Source organism: Pseudozyma flocculosa, assembly GCF_000417875.1.
Source record: "Pseudozyma flocculosa PF-1 unplaced genomic scaffold scaffold00004, whole genome shotgun sequence".
Lineage (NCBI taxonomy): Eukaryota > Fungi > Basidiomycota > Ustilaginomycetes > Ustilaginales > Ustilaginaceae > Pseudozyma > Pseudozyma flocculosa.
In genome coordinates this window covers 60,914-79,309 of record NW_006920872.1, presented here as the reverse complement: position 1 = coordinate 79,309, position 18,396 = coordinate 60,914, and the positions used below count along the sequence as shown (strand labels likewise).

Below are 18,396 nucleotides of genomic sequence, written 5' to 3'. Positions count from 1 at the left end.
CTCTTCGGTCGTCGACCCAGGAGAGGCGCCCTTGGAGTGCAGCTCCAGCTCGCGGTCCAGCTGCTCCTTTTCCCGCTTCTCCTTCTGCTCCCTCCAGTTCTGGCTGGCCGCCGCGTCCTTGGCACCCGCACCGCCAGCAGCGGCAGGCGCAGCGGCGAGCGCGGCGACGGCGGCCTTGACCGCCTCGGTCGACGCCTTGATGTCGTCGCCGAGCTTCTTGAGCGACGTCATCGTCGCCTTCCTCTCCTCTGCCGACGCCGTCTTGTCGCTCAGCTTGCCCAGCAGCGCCTTCTGCTCGGCCAGCTGCGCGTCGAGCGTCGCCTGCTTTTGCTTTTGGTCCTCGAAGAGCTTCTTGCGCTCCTCGGACGCGGCCGCGCCTCCTGGCCCAGCACTGCCCGCGCCCGGCGACGCTGCCGGCGGTCGGGCGTGGTAGACGTTGGACGTCTGGCCGGGTACGAAGCCAGGCTTGGGCTGGTAAGGCGGCCGCGGCTGCGCCTGCTGGGCAGCAGCTGCCGGAGGTGCTGCGCCACCCGCCTGCGGCTCGTCGAGGCGCTGGAAGTAGACCTTGACAAAGCGGTTGCCAAAAATGACGTCCGGGCTCTCGTGCGCCGCCTTGGCCTCATGGGGCTGCGAGTAGCTGACGAGCGCCTTGGTGCCCGGCACGTCGATGCTGATGTTGGTGATGGTGCCAAACTTTTTAAAGTACTCGTTGACCTTTATCAGGTCGAGGTACTCTGCCGGCACGTTTTCGATGACGAGCGTCGTGTTGCTGCGCCTCTGCGACGCGAAGTGCCCCGGTGGGCCGCCCCTCCCGCGACCACGTCCGCCGAACCCTCCTCGCCCTGCGCCAGGACCCGCAGCGGCGGCGGCGGGCCCGCCCATCATCATGTGCGGTGGCAGCTGTTGCTGCGCCGAGACGTCTCCGGCCGCATCTGGCCCGAGCGGCGATCCGGCCGCGCCGGCGTCCTGTGGCGCCTGCGACGCGGGCGAAGCCTGGCCGCCCAATCTCGCGGCCAGCCCGCCCTCGCCCGGTGCGCCTGGGTGGCCGTTCGGCCCATGCGGACCCGGGCTGCCAGCGCCACCGCCACCGTGGTTCTGCATGCCGTGCGGGGGCCGCATGTTGGGCGCCCAGCCCTGCGGTGGCATGCCATAGCCGGGTGCGCCCGGAAACATCATCGGCCCCGGGCCCATGTGGGGCGGCCGCATCTGGCCCATGGGGCCGCCGGGTCCCATCATGGGCGGCATGCCGAAGGGCGCGCCCATGCCCATCTGGCCGGGCATGTTTGGCATGACGTTGACCGAGTGCTCGTACTTGCAGCTGGCTCCGCGCGGGCAGTAGCCCATGTTGTGGAAGTCGCGGCACATTTCCTTTCGGGCGCCGTTTCTGCCGCCGCCGCCACCACCGGGGCCCCTCTCGCGCTGGTCCCTGGAGCGGGGCCCGCGCGTGTCTAATGGCTCGTCGTAGATGGCGGGTCGGGACTGGGTGCTGCCGTTGCGGTGCGAGGGCGAAGAGGATGCGTCCGAATCGTCGTCGAGCTTGCGCGTCTGCCTCGGTGGCGATGACCGCTCGGCATCCTCGTCTGCGCCCCTCTTTCGGGAGGACGCAGAAGCCTCGGCACTTGATGGGTCGGTAGCGGGGGCGGAAGCTGAGTTGGTGGCCGAGGGGCCGAGGTAGGCCTTGGACGCAAGGGCGTCAAAGGTGCGGCTGACGAAACCTTCGGTCTCGGCGGCGAGGAAGTCCTCGAGCTGCTCGCGCAGCAGCTTCTGCAGCTCGGTCTCGGATGCGTCGTGCTTGAGCAGGGCGAGGACGTAGTCGGAGAGCACCTCTGGGTCGGCGTCACAGATGGGGCCGAGCTCCGAGGCGAGCCAGGCCTTGAGCTCGTCGGTGTGTGCCGCGTCGAACAGCATTCTCGAGAAGAAAGGAAGTGTTGGTGTTGGTTCTCGCCGTGGGGCGACTAGGGCCGGAGGAAGCTGTCGCGCTGAGCCGGTGTCGTTGCGCCAGCAGCGTTCGGCGGTTGGGGTCTGCTGCACTGGATGGCGGTTCGAGAGAGGTGACGAGAGCAGTCACGTCAGAACTGGTGACGGTGCTGTCGATGGTGGACGTGGCAGACAGCGACGACGGCGACGGCGAAAGCGTGGTGGGGCGAGCGAGGAGTGGATGTGGGTGGTAGCTACGAGCGAGGAGGACGCGGGGGCGGCGAGGGAGCCTCACCAGAGACCCACGGAAACGCGAGCGAGCCGACAACGACGACGCTCCCAAAAATCTCGATTGCCGAAACCCGACTCTGCGCCCCACAGCAGCGACTGCGATCACGCCCAGCTGCAGCGGCCGTGGCTCACTCGCACGGGAAGTCGCATCCGCCCCTCGATGCCTCCACTTGCCACCTCGACCGGATCCGATGATACCGTAGACACCCGCCACCGTCGAGGTTGGGCTCAAGGCTGAGCAGTGGCGACGACTGAGCACACCGCCGCTGCCTCTTGCGCGACGACGTGAAAAGACACATCGCCAACGTCGCGAAGACCGCACGCCTGCTCCCTTTCAACAGCCGGGCACGTTGAGCTGCTTGATCAGCGTGTCGGCGCAAGTCGGCGGCACCACACAGCTTGTCGAGGTGTCGGTGGTCATCTTGTGGAGTAGTGGCGATTGGCGCCCTCCTCGGCTATCCCATGGCAGCAGACAGAACGCCACATTGACTTGTGACGGGGCGAATCCGTGAGCAGCGTCGTCGCCGCGAGGGCCAGAGGGGCCCCGCCCCCGGTGTCCTGTGCGGTTTATCGCGCGGCGCACGATGAACGCTCTCCGGCATCGTCGAGGCGCAGTCGGCCAGCTGCTTGTTGCGCGCCGCGCGAGGAACCTGCCCGAACGCCCGTTTGCAGCGTCCAAGGCGACGAGGCAGGTCTCTCTGCAGCCTCAACGATGCGCCTTTGTCGTGCGGTGCCCGGATTGCAACCTCGGCTCCGAGGAAAATTCAAAAATTGCAGACGGCTCTGTCCTCGGCCGAGGCTGTGCGAAATTTCTTTGGCCCCCCTTGGCTCACGGCTCGGAAGCGGACATGGAGCAGCAGCGGGCAGCCTAAGCCCGCCCGCCCGCTGGGTTGGACCGCTGGCCTGGCTTGGCCTGGCTTGGCCGGGTTGGGCGGGGCGGGGCCCAGCCAGCCAGCCAGCCTGGCCCTAGTCTGGCCGGCCGGCCGACCGACCGTCGGCGAAGGCCAGCCAGCCGCTGCCGCTGAGTGCACTCCACCGACCTCGCTATCACCAACCCGCTGTCCCCTCCCCTACCGCCAGCAAATACTGTAAGTGTCGCCGCCAGCATCACCGTCCATCGACCCAGCACACTCGGAAGGGACACGACCATCGCATACGAGACCAGTGCGCGCCGTTCTCCGGACCGACTTCTGCCGACAAAGTACGCCTTCCGAGCGGCTTGCGACGACCTCTGCGCCCGCCCAGCCCAGCGCGGGTACACTAGATTCAGCCGCACCATATCAGCAGCTCGTCAGCAGCAGCGCGACGGCACCAGCACGGAGGAAAGGAAAGGAAGCCGTTGGTCAAGCTGCCTGTCGAGCAGGCAGCGTCGATGCACGGGCTAGAGGTGTAGCCACATGGATCGGATATGGCAGAGGTGGATCACTGCCTCTCCGAGAGCTGAAGCGGGCCGGATGCTAGGCGTCGGAAAGGAAAGGAATGCTGCTGCTGCTGCTGCTGCTGCTCCTGTTGGACGAGCGGTGTCGCTTTGAGAGTTGGGTGCTTGGCGGGCACAGATGGAGACGGAACCCGGCACAGCGCGGCCAGGTGTGCACCTCCAGTCGATGGCACGCAGAGCGAGTGAACTGACCGCCTTCTGCTCTTCCCATCCCTCTCCCTCTCTTCACAAACACTCGACCCTACCGCCGCTTCCGACTTTCCACCTCCCCGACTTCCTCTGTGCATCGCCATACCCTGCACCTGCCCACCTCGCCTACCACCGACTCGATCTGCTCTCCGTTCGCACGCATCTGCCCCCTCGCTGGCCCCACTGCAGTCCTCAAGATGTCGTCCAGGCTCACGGAATTCATGGTGATCGGTCGCCACCTTCCCACCGAGAAGGAGCCGACCCCTAAGCTCTACCGGATGAGGATCTTTGCCAAGAACGAGGTCCACGCCGAGTCCCGCTTCTGGTACTTCGTGCGCCAGCTCAGGAAGATGAAGCGTGCCACTGGCGAGATTGTCGCCGTCCACGCCATCCACGAGAAGAAGCCGCTCAAGGTCAAGAACTTTGGCATCTGGCTGCGATACAACTCGCGCTCGGGCACCCACAACATGTACAAGGAGTACCGTGGCCTCTCGCGCGCCGAGGCCGTCGAGTCGATGTACCAGGACATGGCCGCCCGCCACCGCGCCCGCTTTGCCTCGATCCACATCCTCAAGGTCGCCGAGATTGAGAAGACCGAGGACATCCGCCGCCCCTACATCAAGCAGCTCCTCGCCCCCAAGCTCCGCTTCCCCCTCCCCCACCGCCGCCCCGCTCACAAGGGCGTCTTCGCTGCCCAGCGCCCCTCGACCTTCTACTAAGCGGATCGTCCAAAGGGGTTTGGCGAGGGCGGCGCAGCTTCGTAGGGCGCCGGCGTGCGTCTTTGGTCAGCGCAACGTCCGAGGCCTTACGGGCGGCCGCCGCTGCCGCCGTCGTCGCGCTGCTGTCGGTTGCCGATATGGCGATGGCGGTGCGAAACCTCCTCCTCTGGTCGGCGTCGTCGCCGTCGCCGGTCCGGTTTCTCTCCCTTCCAAAAGGGCGCGCGGCGCTTCCTTCGTCCAGGGTGCCGCGACCGCCCACATACCAGAGGGGTTCGGCGCTCTCGTCGCTCTCTTGATCCGTTGTCACTCCCTCGCCCTCCCTCGCCGCCCTCCTCTTCTTTGTACCACCACCCCCATCCTCGCTCGGTGAACCCTCTTCCCCTGTAGCAGCGCCGAGGGCCTTTGCCGGGGGGTCCACGCACACCTCTTCCCGCACACACACACACACACACACACACACACATACACAACCCTCCTGCACATGGTCCGCAACGGGCTGCTGTGCGGGTTTTCGCGGCACCTCTCTTGTACGCCGCAGGTACTTGCAGATGCGCACCCACTCTACGCCATGCAACCAAAATAACACGCACCAAAGATCCAAAGCCCCATCCGCCTTGCCGTGCCGAGCCAGTCTGTGATCGTGTGGCCTTGCCTGCCTCGCTGTCCGACGTCGTCGCAACGTGAAGAGCGGGTGATGAAGGCGGGCAAGGGCCGAAAGCGCGCCGGAGCGGAGGTGAGGCAAGCCGACTCGGTGCCTTGCATGGCTCGGCGTAGTCAGGCCTGGGTCTCGGGTCGCTTCCGCAGTCGAAACCATGTCGGAAAGGCGCCGAGACGGAGCAGGACCATGGAACAACGAGCGAGCGGGCAGGCGGGCGGGCGGCGCTGAACGAATCAACCCATCCGCCGGCGGTCGCCGCAGCTCTGACCGCCTTGGCCCTCCTGGCCAACTCGTGCCTCTCTCTCCCCACGGCACCACACCTCGAGGCAATCCGTCTTTTGAATCAAGTCGACACCTTCTCCGGGGGCCGGGTGTCGAAGACGACACGACATGATGACGATGACGATGTCGCCTTTTTCGAACGTCGAACGGATCTGGCTGAGTTCTTCGGCCCAGGCGCGTCTCGAGATCGAGATGGGAGGTGAGTACGACTTCTGGATGGTCCACGCACCTCGACCCTCGAACAACACTGACACGACCTCGTGATGTGGGGTCGAACAGATCAACCGTCCCAACTGTACCTGCACCTGCACCTGCAACAGACAAGCGAGACGGACCATGCGACCCTCTTCCTCGTCAATGGCCATCTCGACCCCTGCGTCTCGAGGTGTGTACGGGCCGAACAGCGTCGTCCGAGGATGTCGACCGATCCGATCCGATCCGATCCGATGCTCTGACCAGCCCAGTCCCCTCACCCCAAACGCAGGCTGACGCGGAAGCGACTCGTCGTCCTCTTCGACGTCGGCTGGCTCATCGACTCGGCGCGACGCCGCTCCAAGATGCGTCTTGTCGACTACCTCGTTCGATGTGAGCTGAGCCCCGCCCCGCCGCCTCGAGACCCACGACGTTGCTCTGACCTTTTCTCTATCTCCCTCTCTCAATCCCCCTCTGCCCACGGTGGGGACAACACAGCCACTTTTGACGACGTCGAGCCCGTCTGACGGCCTCGCCATTGGGGTCCCCCGCGTCGTCCTTCCACCAGTTGATTCCTCGACAATCGCAAGTATCCAGAACGGCTCGGGAAGAGATGAGGAGGGAGGATGAGATCCAACGTTGCCCTCCGTTGCCTTGTCAAGCGATCCTCGATCGCTTCCATGTCGTCGTCCGGCGGCCGGTGCTTCGAGATGCGACTCCGTGACAAGATGCGGATCCGCAAAATTAGTATATAATTTTATATTTTGGCTCGAAATTCAAGCGAGCATTGATAGTGTAGGGGTATCATGAGTCGTTGCCACTCATCGTCTGATCAACCGACGATTAACCGATTCGACTCGACCGGGGTTCGAGTCCCCGTCAATGCATTCTTTTTTTCCCCCGTTCAACCTCTTTCCCTGAATTCTTTTCGTTTGCCAACGGCCCGGACGGCAGGCCGGCGTCGTCGTGTCGAACAGACGTTTTCGGTTCTGTTCTCCTTCAAAGATCGACTCGCTCTTGATGGCGAGGGCCAAGAAAGTGGAGAGGGAAAAGGTCGAACGATGCTAGCGACGCGCAGCGGGCTGGTTTGCGGTGGGTGGGTGAGGTGGCAAGGCAAGGCGGGGGCTCAATGAAGGTGAAGAGGGGCATCTTGACCCCCAGACGACAGATCATGAGCACGGAACGAGGGGATCGTCAGACGGCCACCTAGCTAGTTGGCTACGTGCGTGGCGTGCAGGCGTACATGCCGTGCCGTGCCGTGCCGTGCGCACGTAGTTCCGACTGACGAATATCGTGGACCCAGGATGGAGTTCCCCCGAACTCGAGTGGGAGATGCGGTGGGGACAGAGAGGGAGGATCAGAGTCTCCTTGATCTCTCGAGAGCGGCGAGACGATCACAGACAGACAGACGGATATACACACAGCCGGTCAGCCAGCCAGTCAGCCAGACAGACAGGCAGGCAGACAGGCAGGCAGGCAGACAGGCAGGCAGGCAGACAGACAGGCAGGCAGAATCAGATGATAGACACCCATACTGGGCGAGTCGAGGCAAGGACCGTATGAAAGATTCGGTGGGGTGCGGGCAATTAGTCGACCAGAATGGAGCGCGGCGGGACAAAAGAGGGAAAAGGGGGAAAGAGGGGGTGGGAGGAACCAGACGATAATGACGGATGCGTGCGTGCGTGTGTGTGTGCGAGCTAGCGCGTGGGGTAACCGGAAGGGTAGCGATGAAGCCAGGAAATGCGCGGAGCAGGTCGAGATGGAAACGTGGTGACGGACGGGCCGGAGAATCGAGCAAAGGTGGCGGTGGGTGAAAAAATGTGACGCTTCGGGAGACAGTTGCGCGGCGCGGCGCGACGCGCAGCGGAGCGCGAACAGCGAGGCCCCGAGCTCGACCGAGCTCAGGCGCCATGGCCGCTCGACGTCGCGGGCCGCGACCTGCCGCGCTTCTTGACCATGCCGCCAAAGTTTTCCCGCACAATGAGGTGGAGGCAGGTGACCATGATGATGTCCTTGAGCTCCTCGCGCGTCAGGCCGGCGCCGTCGTGGCCCAGACCCGTGGCGCCCAGGTCCGGCAGCGGGAAGGGCACCGCCAGTTGGCCCACGAGCTTGGGATGGTGCGGCGCCGGCGACAGTGTGCCGATCGGGATGCGCGTCGTCGGACCCAGCACCAGGTGGCAGCTCCACGGCGTCTCCGAGTCCTCCGGATCCGACTCGTCGCCGCCGTCGTCGTCGTCGTGCGTCTCGTGATCGCCGAGACCCGACGAGCTGGCGGCCGAATGGTCGAGCGACCTCCGCGGCGACATTGCGCCGCTCATGGAGGAATTGCGCCTCGACGGCGGCAGCCTAGCGCCGGCGGCGGGCGGGTGCAGGCTTCCGTCGCTGCCGCCGTGGAGCGAAGTCGACGAACCCGAGACGGATGGCATGTTGCCGTGACCGTTGCTGAGGGCCTGTCCCTCGTGCTGCTGCTGGTGCTGCTGCTGGTGTTGGTGCCGCTCCAAACTCGACCGAGATGCGTTGAGCGAGGCGCTGGCGCGGATCCTCGCGCGAGCCTCCTCGGTGGCGCGCCGCTTGTGCGCCCGCCGCGTCTCGCGCGACCATTCGATGCGGATCGGGATGTCGCGCGGCGCCGGGTGCCGCTCATTGCCGCCCATGCGGTTAATAAGGTTGAACCTCTTCCAGACGCTGTTGAGCACGGGGTTGGAGCCGTCCGGGAGCAGCTCCGGGTTGGCGCTGTTCTGGATTCCGTCCTGCGCGCGCCGGTTCCACCTTCGCACGGTCCAGTAGTAGCCTTCGGTCCGCTTGCCGCCGGCGACGCCCGCGCCCGGCGTCAGTTGCGGGATGTCGCCGCCAGTGAGCGGTGCGGCAAAGGAAACCGATCCCGCATCGCCGCTGACCCTGGCGGCCAGCTTGTCAAACACTCTCGCGCCGCCGCTGACCGACTGCCCCGCGGCGGTGGATGCCGAGCCGCCGGGCGCCTGACCGGTCGCGGGCCTCATGCCCATCGACAGGCGCTTGAACCTGCCGAGGAGCTTGCCGCCGAGATTGGACTCCTGACCTTTGGCCTCTGGCGTCATGGCCTGGAACGACGTTGGCGGCTCGAGGTGCGTCGGACGGGCTGCCGCTGCTGGCTGCTCCTGCGCCGGTGCCGAGACGACCGAGAGTCCCTCGTCGCTGCCAATCGAGCCGACGGCCCTGCCTTCGCCCATGGCGGCCGCAGAGCCGCTCAGGCCGGAGCGGTAGAGGGTGGCGAGGTCGTTGACGCCGGTGACGAGCTCGGCGGGCTCCAGCAGGCCGAAGCCGTCGAGGTCGACGCCCTTTTTGGTGTACTTGGCCACCTTCTGATCGGTGCCGGCGTCCGTCACCACGCTCGACAGGATCGAGTGGAAGCCGAGGTTGTAGAGCGGCATCACGCGCTTGGCCGAGGACGACGACGTCGTCGAGGCGGCCGTCGAGATTTCCGACGACCTGGACTTGTCCGACACTGTGGAGCCGCTGCGTTTGAGCCGCGCGGGCGCCGCGGTCGGTGACGAATCCTGCGAACGCGTCGACTCGCCGCTCTTGCGACGGCTGGAGGCCTCGCGGCGCTGGCTGGGCATGACGAGCTGGATCTGCAGGTTGAGCGGGTTGATCTGCTTGCTGGGGGGCGGACGCACGATGACCAGCAGCTCCGGCGGGGCAATCTTGCGCTTCCTCCGCGGCGCCGATGCGTTGCGCGAGTTGGTCGTCTGGGTGTCGCTGCGGCCGTGGGCGTCGCTCCAGGCGGCTTCGCTGTCGACGCCTCCAAGGGTCGAGCTGAAGACGGTGTTGGGCCCCGCGGCCGAGGAGCTCCGCCGACTCGCCGAGGGGTCCGAAAGATGGCCGTAGCTCTCGTCGGCCTCGTGGTGGAGCCGGTGGTGCGCCTCCATGGCGTCGTCTGTGAGCCTCTGCAGGTGCGGGCCGAGGGAGCTGGCGGTGGAAGGATACCTCCCTGGCCTGCCGTTGAGGGTCGCATCCGAGGCTTCGCGGGCGTGCTCCTGGTAGCTCGCCTTCGGTGCCGTGAGCTGCTCTTGTGGCCCAAGAGGCGCGCGAGGGGTGACGGAGCGGTCGACGGGCGTCATGGCGGGCTGATCACGGCCCCGAGCCAGCGGTGTGAGGACGTCTTCGCCCTCCGCAGCCGGGATGGGCTTGGGCGGGAGCCAGGACGAGAAGGCATTGATCATGGCTGCCATCGTATGCTGGGTCGCTGTGTCGCGGGCACTGCGTGGTGTAGCAAGTGACGCTTGACGCTATCGCCCGGGTCGTGTAAGTCCTTTGCTTTTCCTTGAGAGTGAACGGTTGGCGGCGGTCTGACTGTGCGTTTCCGAAGGAGCGGAGACACCGGTGACGAAGTTGTTTGCGGGTCAAGCTGCCAGAACCAGGGCCATGTCGTCTTTACCAAAGGAGCGAGCGGGACGGCTAGAAGGCAGAAGTCGGGCTGGTCGGGTTCTGCGCGGCTATAGAGTGGGCGAGCCCGGCGATGTTCGACGCAGACTCCAAGAGGCAGGGGCGAGTTGGAAGTGTAGACAAGGCCCAAGGGGGATAGAAAGAGCAGGACGAGCTGGGAGCCGGTGACTGTAGGGTGCCAGCACCGCTAGCAAGGTCGCCAAGTCGGAAAGACTGCAGAGCGAGCGAGCGGGGGAGCGACGAGCTGAGCGGAGCGGGGGCTGAGCTGGGGTCGACTTCGAGTTGGCGGGAGCGACGGCTGCGAGTTTGCGCGGCCGAGGCTGGCAGTGTGCAGTGACGGCGAGGTGGTGCTGGTCCGAGTGCAGCGACTGCGATGCCGATCCCTTCTTTCTCGGGGTGATGATGGCCGGGGGTTGGGGCGCTCGATGGGACGGTGGTGGTGTCGGGGGTGGTGGTGGTGAAGATGAGGGGCAGGGCGGCGTCGGATGGGGGAGGCCGAGGGACGTCGGTCTGGCAGCAGAGGGTGGGTGAGGCGAGTGACTGTGAGAGAGAGTAGTGCTGGACGAGGACGACCTCCTTCGGACCTGGAAGCCGAAGCAAGCAGAGAGCCAAGACAGACAGACAGCCAAGGCGCCCCAGCCTTCTGACGGTGATGTGGCAGAGGAGGCGGGCGGACCGAAGCAAGAGGCGCAGCAGCAGCAGCAGCTAGCGCTAGCCCAGCGCGGCGCAGCACTTCTACAGCGGTTGCCTCACTCGGCTGGCCTGCTGGGCTGGCCTTGGCCTGACCTGGCGACCGCTCCACTTCGACCCACGCCCTGAGAAAAAAACAAAAAAAAAATTGGCCCCCCGTCAGCCAGCGAGCAAGCCAGCGGGTTGGCACTCCGATCCGGCCCCTCCAGCCCGGGTCCCCCTGTCCAGCCAGCAGGGCGAGGCCAGGGCAGGAAACGAGCCGCAAAGCTGACGCACCGCATTTCACGCACCAAAAAGAAATCAAAGCATCCGGGCTCGCGGCCGTTAGCTGCCAGCGACGGCTGGCCAGCGCGACCTCACCTTCGCTTGCGTAGGTGCAGTCGACGGAAGGCCTTCGCCCCGACCCGACGCTTGCGCCGGAACTCGGCTGATCCGATCCGCATGTGGATGCCCGAGGGGGCGACGGCGGGGGCGACCCTAATCGCCTGCCTGCTGCTGCTTGGCCTGCCTGCCTGCCTGCCTGCCTGCCTCTCTCTTTGCTTGGACGCTCGGCGGCTTGGCCCCGCTCGCGCGCGGGCAGGCCGGTCCCTTGGCCCAAGCTTGCTTGCAAGACGGGTGCCCAGAGAGCGGCTCAACAGCTCCGCTGGAACAAATCTTCCGGCCCACGGCTCTATCTGCGACGTGCGGTGTGAGGTTGCGTGTCAGGAGGGGCCAGATTTCGAGGCCCGGCCCGCCCTGCCCTGCCCAGCCTGGCCTTTGTCGACGTTGGTGGTCGTCACCTGCCGTCGTCGTCGTCGTCGCCCGCTGCTGTGTGATCGCCCTGTTGGCCCCCTCGGCTCGCTCCGAATACGTACTTGCCTGGCACCTTAACTTGCCTGGAGCCGTATCGTCGCGTTGGCTCTTCTGTCGTGGTAGTGCGCTGGCTGCCGCTACACGACTCTACATGTCAGGCACCTGTTTCGACGAAGAAAGGCTTCGGGGGACGAGGGGCATCGCCAAGCAACCCATTGTACAGGCAAAGCAGCGGTCAGGGAAGGCTGGCCTGGCCACGCCACGCCCAGCGGCGCCGCGCCGCGCCTCGCGCCGAGGACGCCTACGTAGGCTCGTTTGCCTATGAGATGCAGCCTAGCCTGCCCAGCCCAGCCCGACTTCTTCATGCTGGGCGCCGTGGCGGGCGGTGCACCGATGTAGAGAGAAGCAGCTTGGCTAGGCGGATGTTTACGCCCTTCCACCGCTTGCCATATGCAGGTTGCTTCTCCCTCGATCCACGCAAAGAGCGCGCAGCGGCTGGCCATGCTACCTAGCTCTGCCGTACGTAGGGATGCCTGCACAGCAAGCATATGGACGCCCGTTAGACCCTCGCTCCTTCGGGAGCACATGCTCATATGGCGGTGTTCGTGCGTGCGTGTTCTCCCTCCTCCCTGTCGGTATCACTCCGCTGCACCGCCGTCGGACCTCTTCCGATGCGACGAGGAAGGGCGAGGTTCGCCGAGCTAGACAAGTGCGCTGGCGTCGCCTTCAGAGCCTGTCTGTCGTCGACGGGAAGACGCCGCGGCGCCCCCCTCGATGCAGCGCCCTCCTCTTGGCACGCCCTTGTTCCGGGCCTCGGTCCAGCTCGAGGGCGGCCGTACTTCGGCTTAGTTGGTAGTCGTGTCGATGCCACCTCATGCCTGGCACCTGCTGTCGCCGCGCTTCGGACCGGGGCCGAGCAGGGATCTTCGGGTCAGGCCGGCGGGAGCGTGGCAGCAAGCGGCTTGGGCTCGGACAGACGTAAGCTGCCGGCTCGCCGCGCACAGATGTCCACGGACCAGCGGCCTGGCACGCCGTCCGGTGGGCCGAGTCTCTGGCCTCGCAGGCGAGCGATGCCGTCGTGTGACGGTACGCGGCCTGAGCAGCGGTACCCGCGGGCCGGCCTGGTCTAGGGAGGGGAGGGTTGGAGGCGCTCGTGAGCCAGACCGACGCAAAGCAGCCAGCCAGCGGCACAGACTTTTGCGCCGAAGCGAAGGCGGGATGCATCGAAAATCCGACCCTGCTGGCCTGGCCTTTAGCTTTCGTTCGATGGAAGCAGCAGCAGCAGCAGTTGCGGCGGCGGTGGCGGGCGGCGCAGCGGGTTGAGGCTGGGGTTCGTTAGCGTTGCTCTTTTCGGTTGCGTCACGCTCCTGGCCCCCGTCACCTGCTGCTTGTGCTTGCTTGGCTTTTCAGCTGAGCTGCTTCTGCTGGTGGCGGGCGACGGGACCCCCCGCCCGCTGTCGGTCGTTGACTTCTTTCCTCGTCGTCGTCTGCCCTCGCCACAGCCACCGACACAAAAGAGGGCGTGTCCATGCTCGGCGGCTCTCGCGCGCGCACGTTCTAGGGGGGGGGGGGGGACAACCTCGGGAGCCAGTCCGAAGAGAGAAGAAAGTCTGTGTGGCTGGCGGTGGCTGTCACTCGGCGGGCCGAGGGCGGAGGGCGGCCAACGGAGCTCGAAAACCCCAGGCAGAGGGAGAGCTTTCGCGCCTCTCTTCCGGCGGACCCGCCCGTCACCAGCGCACAAGGACGACGGACGGAGCGCAGCCCGCCACCGCCAAAGGGCTGAGGGGTGTGGGCCAGCCACGCCGCCGATCAGCCAGGGGCGAGGAACGCGCATCCTCCTTGGGCTCCCTCTTGCTGCCCTACGTCGCCCAGCCTTCTCGAGCGCGACAGGACGGCAACGACGACAGCGTCGAGCTGGCTCGCCGTTGGCGGAGCGCAGAACGATCCAGTCGAGCGCCACACGCACGCCGTCGACATGTGGCCGACACCAAGGGCGGCCTGTCGGAATCAAGCCACTCGACGACAGCTGAGCGACCGCCTCTTGGCCAGACGTCCAAAGTGGCGCAACCTTTGCACGCCAAAGGCTGGCACAACGTAGGCAAGGAGGGGCGTTTAAGGGCGTATCTATCCGACCGAGCGTGGCTCGGCGAGCGGCCATCGCCCGCGTTGGACGATCTGGGCTGCTCAACGATCGCCTGATCGTCCGACTCTTGTCCTACGCACGACCCGACCAAGATGGAAAGGCACAGATCGAGTCGCGGACGCGCAGCGTTTAACGCCTTGCCTGGTACAGTACCTACTCACGCCAATCAGGCCATCCTGAGCCAGCCTTTCCCGCTCGCCTGCCCTTCCAACCGCTGAGCCGCCTCACCTCGATCGCGCAGCAGCCGAGATTAATCGGCTGGCGTGGATTGCCATACCGTGATCTGCCGCTCTGTCCGCTCTCGGCGCCCCCGTTAGAGGGCAGCCCCGCACTCGGAAGACAGGACGGTGCATCGGCGACGGTACTGCGCTCGGCGGCGCCATGAAAGCCGGAGGGTGTTTGCGCGGGTCACTCGCGGATGTTGGACGTTTTGCTTGACACCGGGAAGAGCACCGCCCGCCCGAGGGCAAGACTCTGGATAACTTACGTTCAGTCGTGAGGGCCCCTTCTGTCGTCCATGCATCGACGGGCCGATGATCGCCTTTCGACAGAGCGGCTGCGACGGGCCGATGATCGCTTTTCGACAGAGCGGCTGCGACATCCTGGCCTCGCGCTGTCGTGGCCTGGCAGGCCAGGGTCGTGCAAGCAGAACGAGCAGGCAGGTGCCAGGCTTCACGTTCGGAAGCTGGCTGCCGTGCCCCGAGGACTAAGGGAAACCGGAAGTCGAATGCCGTATCCTAACCAGGCCGGACGTACCGTTGGTCGGTCTTGCACGAGATTCGGACGAAACATGCCGCCGGTACGTCTTTCGCCGGGCCTTAACTTCCTCCCGCCTGCGTCCCTCCCCATCGTGTCGGCATTACCAGGCCGAGATGGACCAGCACCAGCAGGCTCACACACAGACTGCTCGTCGTCGGACTTCGGCGTAGGGCGTGTAAGCCTCCAATCATCGTGCCCGAATCGTGGCCAAGGATCGACTGACAGGCGTGCAGTGCAAGCTGGCGCAGGGACCGACCCTGGAAATCGCTGCGAGACAGGAGCTTGGCTTGGCTTGGCTTGCTCGCACGCACGCCTGCTGTCGATCTTCTGTTTCTGTCACCTGCTCGTCCCTGCTCCCGGTCGCGCAGCATCAAGACGCCAATCGGTATCGACCTCGAACGCTGGGCCGGTCCAGCGTCGCTCTTCCTGGCGTACCGTTCCGACGACTCGGCCCGTTTCCCCTGCAAGTCGCGCTGCCCACGATGAAGAAGCCGGGTTGCCGGAACCCGCGGCCCGCGGGTCGCGACACGACGACTGAAGGAAAGATTTTCGTCTGCCTTTTTTCCTTCGATTTCTGTCTACAAGCAGCTCCTCCTCGCCGCAGAGATCAGCGACAGATGGGGTTCGCGACGAGCTGGCAGCTTCGGCCGTTTTCGGTACCTACGCTCGCCCACGGGAGATCCCGAGGCCCGCGGGTGTCTAGCATACCGGGTCTCAGAGCATCCACCGCCGGCCGACCGAGCGACAGCGAGCGGAGCGCATAGCATCTTTCGACGACGGTCGAGAGCGTACGATCGTCTGACCTCGACCGCACGCAGGCGCGTATGGCACAGAGTCTTCACCTTGTCCCGCTCTTTGGGACGGCACCATCGTCGCAGATCGAAGAGGGAGGAAACGCCAAGCGCGTCCCAACGGCCGATCCCAGTCGGTAGGTCGAGAGCACGCAGGAGCCGGCTTGGGCCGGCAAGTGCGAGAGACGACCGCTTCGTCATCGACGTCAAGATTCGGTCCGACACGGGTCGGGCTCGCCTCGTCGTGTCCTCGGTGTCGGCCCAGGAGGCGGAGCGGGGCTCGAGCCAGTCGGCTCACCATGCTTCTACACATACCACCGAGCCGATGTCGGGAAGCTGACAGGAGCATGCCAACGTCAACGTCAACGACCATCGACGTCAATGGCGGCGGCTCCGGTCGCCGCCACCTCTTTGGTCCTTCGATGGCGGCGGGATCGTGCGAGCCGCGAGCCCAGCCCAACGATTCCGGTGGTTGATGTCATGGAAGCGTCATCGTGGCATCGGGCTAGGATGTGGACGTGGAGGCACGCGCGCCCCGCTCGCCTCGCCCGATGGCTGCTGGCTGGCCGATCTGGTAGAAGTTGGTTGGGCTGTTGGTTGGCCCTTGACGCGTCGAGAAGAGAGGTGTTGGTCTCGAGTCGAGTCGAGCCCGCCCAACACCTCGACCCGACCAGGCCAGTCGTCGCCGACAAAAACCCATCACCACCGCACCATCTCTCGTCGACGCACCCACCCATCACCGGCCATCGACACCATCACCCCTCCTGCGAGACGCAACCGAACAGAACGACAAGCATGGTGGCCCCCCAGACACTGCGACGCCTCTCAAAGGAGCTCCTTGCCCTCTCGACGGCGCCGCCAGACGGCGTGCGGGTCGTGCTCGACGAGTCGGATATCCTCTCGTTCCGGGCGTGGATCCAAGGACCTCGTGAGTTCCCTCGTCCTCCGCGCGCTCCGATTGCACATGCGCTGCGAAAGAGAATCGTAGACTGACGCCCCGGCGAACGAAACGCACCACACGGCTCGATGTACACGCGGAAACGCGAGGGTAGCGGGTACGCCATACGATGCCGGCACCTTTGAGATCACGTTCGACTTCCAAGGCGTCGACTTCCCCAACGTCCCGCCCGTCTGTGAGTCTCGCTCCCCCATCCCTCCTCTGCCTTTGCCCTAGCTTCTTGACGAGGGCTCGACTCGACTGACTCGCGGGATCGCTTTCGTTGTGCCGGGCGCGGGGGGCCCGACCGACTCGACAGGCAAGTTTGCGACGAAAATCTTCCATCCCAACGTATCGCGGTCGGGCGACATTTGCGTCTCGACGCTGAAAAAGGACTGGAAACCCGACTACGGCATCGGACGCATCCTCGTCGTACGTCCCCCCCCCACTCCCACTCCCCTTAGCATATACCTCCATGGTAGTCCACTGACACCACCCACCCATCCTTCCCTGTCCAACGGGACACGTCCGGATGACGACGGGGGAATAGACGATCAAGTGTCTCCTCATCGCTCCGAACCCCGATTCGGCACTGGATCCAGAAGCGTCGAGGCTGCTCCAGGAAGATTATGCGCAGTACGCCGAGACGGCCAGACTCTGGACGGAAATCTACGCCGCCAAACCCCCTCCCGCCGCTGCTGGCCCGTTCCTACCCTCCCAACCTTCCTCCTCCTCCTCCTCCTCCTCCGCGATGACGACGAGGGTAGAGCAGAACTCGACATCCAAGGCGCCCGCCCTCGCCCCGGCACCTGCGTCGACGCCATCGGATGCGCTCGCCCTCAACCTCGTAGCCGCAAACGCAGTCAATACCGCAGCAGCCGCTGCAACCGCCGTCGTCGTCTCTGCCACCGCTCTCGCCAAGCAAGGCATCACCACAACGACAACGACGACGGCGACGTCGGCGACGCAGCCGGCTTCGACTGCCCCCCCGCCCCCCAAAAAAGTCATGGCTGGCGGCGGACCCAAACGCGGTCTGCGCAGGCTCTGAACCGCACTAGCAGCCGTATACGGATAGCAGCAGTTCGTCTCCCTTCCTCGTCCCCATCCTGCATCTCCATCCCCATTGTCGTGTACAACTCCACCCTCCTCTCTCTCTCTCTCTACGACTCTGCATACCCGGCAAGCTCCCCTGCAACAGCATCAGTTTTCTAGTCTCTCTGAACCCGCCCGCTCCGCTCTTACACGTCGAACACCTCGTTGATCACCGCACGCGCACAGTGGCACGGCACCGCGCCACGTCGCCGCGCCACCGCTCGACAAACGCTCCGACCTGACCGCGCTCCCGCGCCTGCCACGTCCGAGCCACGCTCAGATCCACGTCGTACAGCCACGGCGCCCGCACCTCGCCGTCCTCCATGACGGGCCGCAGCGAGGCCAGCGCATCGCCCACCATCTTTTCCACCGTCCCGCCCAATGCCTGGCGCCGCGTCGGTTCGTCGGCGGACAAAAAGCTAGGCGTGCCCGTCGCCACCGTCGTCGACGACGGTCGAGACGACGCCGACGAAGTGAGCGAGGTGGTGGCGATAAAGTTCTGCAGCGTCGCGCTGAACCCCTCCTGGGCCGCCGGTAGCAGCGAAGGCGGGAGGTGGGTGCGCGCCATGACGAGGGATCGCAGCGACGTCAGCACCAGGTCGACGAGCGTGCTGTCGAGCGGGTCGAGCAGCAGCAGCCGCAGCAGCGTCGTCGTCAGGTGGTCGAGCGCCGACAGCAGCGTCGAGACCGCCGGCGACGACGGCGGCGGCGGGCGCAGCTGCATCGTCTTGACCACGGCGCGCGAAAAGGGCGTGAGCGCCTCGAGCGCGGACGACACGCCGTGGGCCTCGTCCTGCGTCAGGATGAGCGTGATGGCCGTCACGACGTTTTCAAGCGGGCCCTGGCCACCCGCTCCGGCGTCGGCGACCGCGAGGCTGACGATGCGGTCCGAAAAGAGCGAGAGCAGGTTCGAGACGAGCTTGGCCAGGCCGCGACGCACCCGAGGCACACCCAGCGGCTCGGCGTCGAGCAGCACAATGAGGCTCTCGAAGCCAAACAGGGCCACGTCGGCGGTGCGCGCGGGCGAGAGCGTCGCGTCGTCGGCACCGGCGCCGGCAGCGGCCTGGGCCGACTCGTCGTT

The 18,396-nt window shown here is 65.6% G+C and overlaps 6 protein-coding genes across 6 annotated transcripts in view; 3 read left to right on the top strand and 3 right to left on the bottom strand.

Annotated features, from left to right (window-relative positions):
* Window positions 1–1,908, bottom strand: part of PFL1_01549 (uncharacterized protein) — a gene marked incomplete at both ends in the record, with an annotated part of 2,517 nt that extends 609 nt beyond the window's left edge. Inside the window, one exon of the mRNA XM_007879059.1 lies at window positions 17–1,908. Within this exon, the coding sequence (XP_007877250.1) occupies window positions 17–1,908 (1,892 nt within the window). The remainder of the gene's footprint in view (window positions 1–16) is intronic.
* Window positions 1,909–4,032: 2,124 nt separating this feature from the next.
* On the top strand, window positions 4,033–4,554 carry PFL1_01548 (uncharacterized protein; the record flags this gene model as incomplete). The annotated part of the gene is made up of 1 exon (XM_007879058.1): window positions 4,033–4,554. One exon carries the CDS (start codon window positions 4,033–4,035, stop codon window positions 4,552–4,554), a length of 522 nt encoding a protein of 173 aa, XP_007877249.1.
* A 1,048-nt stretch (window positions 4,555–5,602) lies between these two features.
* Window positions 5,603–6,213, top strand: PFL1_01547 (uncharacterized protein; the record flags this gene model as incomplete). The annotated part of the gene is made up of 4 exons (XM_007879057.1): window positions 5,603–5,693; window positions 5,774–5,879; window positions 5,979–6,079; window positions 6,185–6,213. The coding sequence occupies 4 exons, from the start codon at window positions 5,603–5,605 to the stop codon at window positions 6,211–6,213; spliced, it is 327 nt and encodes a 108-aa protein (XP_007877248.1).
* Window positions 6,214–7,587: 1,374 nt separating this feature from the next.
* PFL1_01546 (uncharacterized protein) lies at window positions 7,588–9,897 on the bottom strand (the record flags this gene model as incomplete). The annotated part of the gene is made up of 1 exon (XM_007879056.1): window positions 7,588–9,897. The coding sequence occupies one exon, from the start codon at window positions 9,895–9,897 to the stop codon at window positions 7,588–7,590; it is 2,310 nt and encodes a 769-aa protein (XP_007877247.1).
* Window positions 9,898–16,081: 6,184 nt separating this feature from the next.
* PFL1_01545 (uncharacterized protein) lies at window positions 16,082–17,271 on the top strand (the record flags this gene model as incomplete). Its single annotated transcript, XM_007879055.1, has 4 exons — window positions 16,082–16,214; window positions 16,339–16,419; window positions 16,543–16,655; window positions 16,774–17,271. 4 exons carry the CDS (start codon window positions 16,082–16,084, stop codon window positions 17,269–17,271), a joined length of 825 nt encoding a protein of 274 aa, XP_007877246.1.
* Window positions 17,272–17,484: 213 nt separating this feature from the next.
* The window catches only part of PFL1_01544 (uncharacterized protein), a gene marked incomplete at both ends in the record, with an annotated part of 4,329 nt that continues 3,417 nt past the window's right edge, over window positions 17,485–18,396 (bottom strand). Inside the window, one exon of the mRNA XM_007879054.1 lies at window positions 17,485–18,378. Within this exon, the coding sequence (XP_007877245.1) occupies window positions 17,485–18,378 (894 nt within the window). The remainder of the gene's footprint in view (window positions 18,379–18,396) is intronic.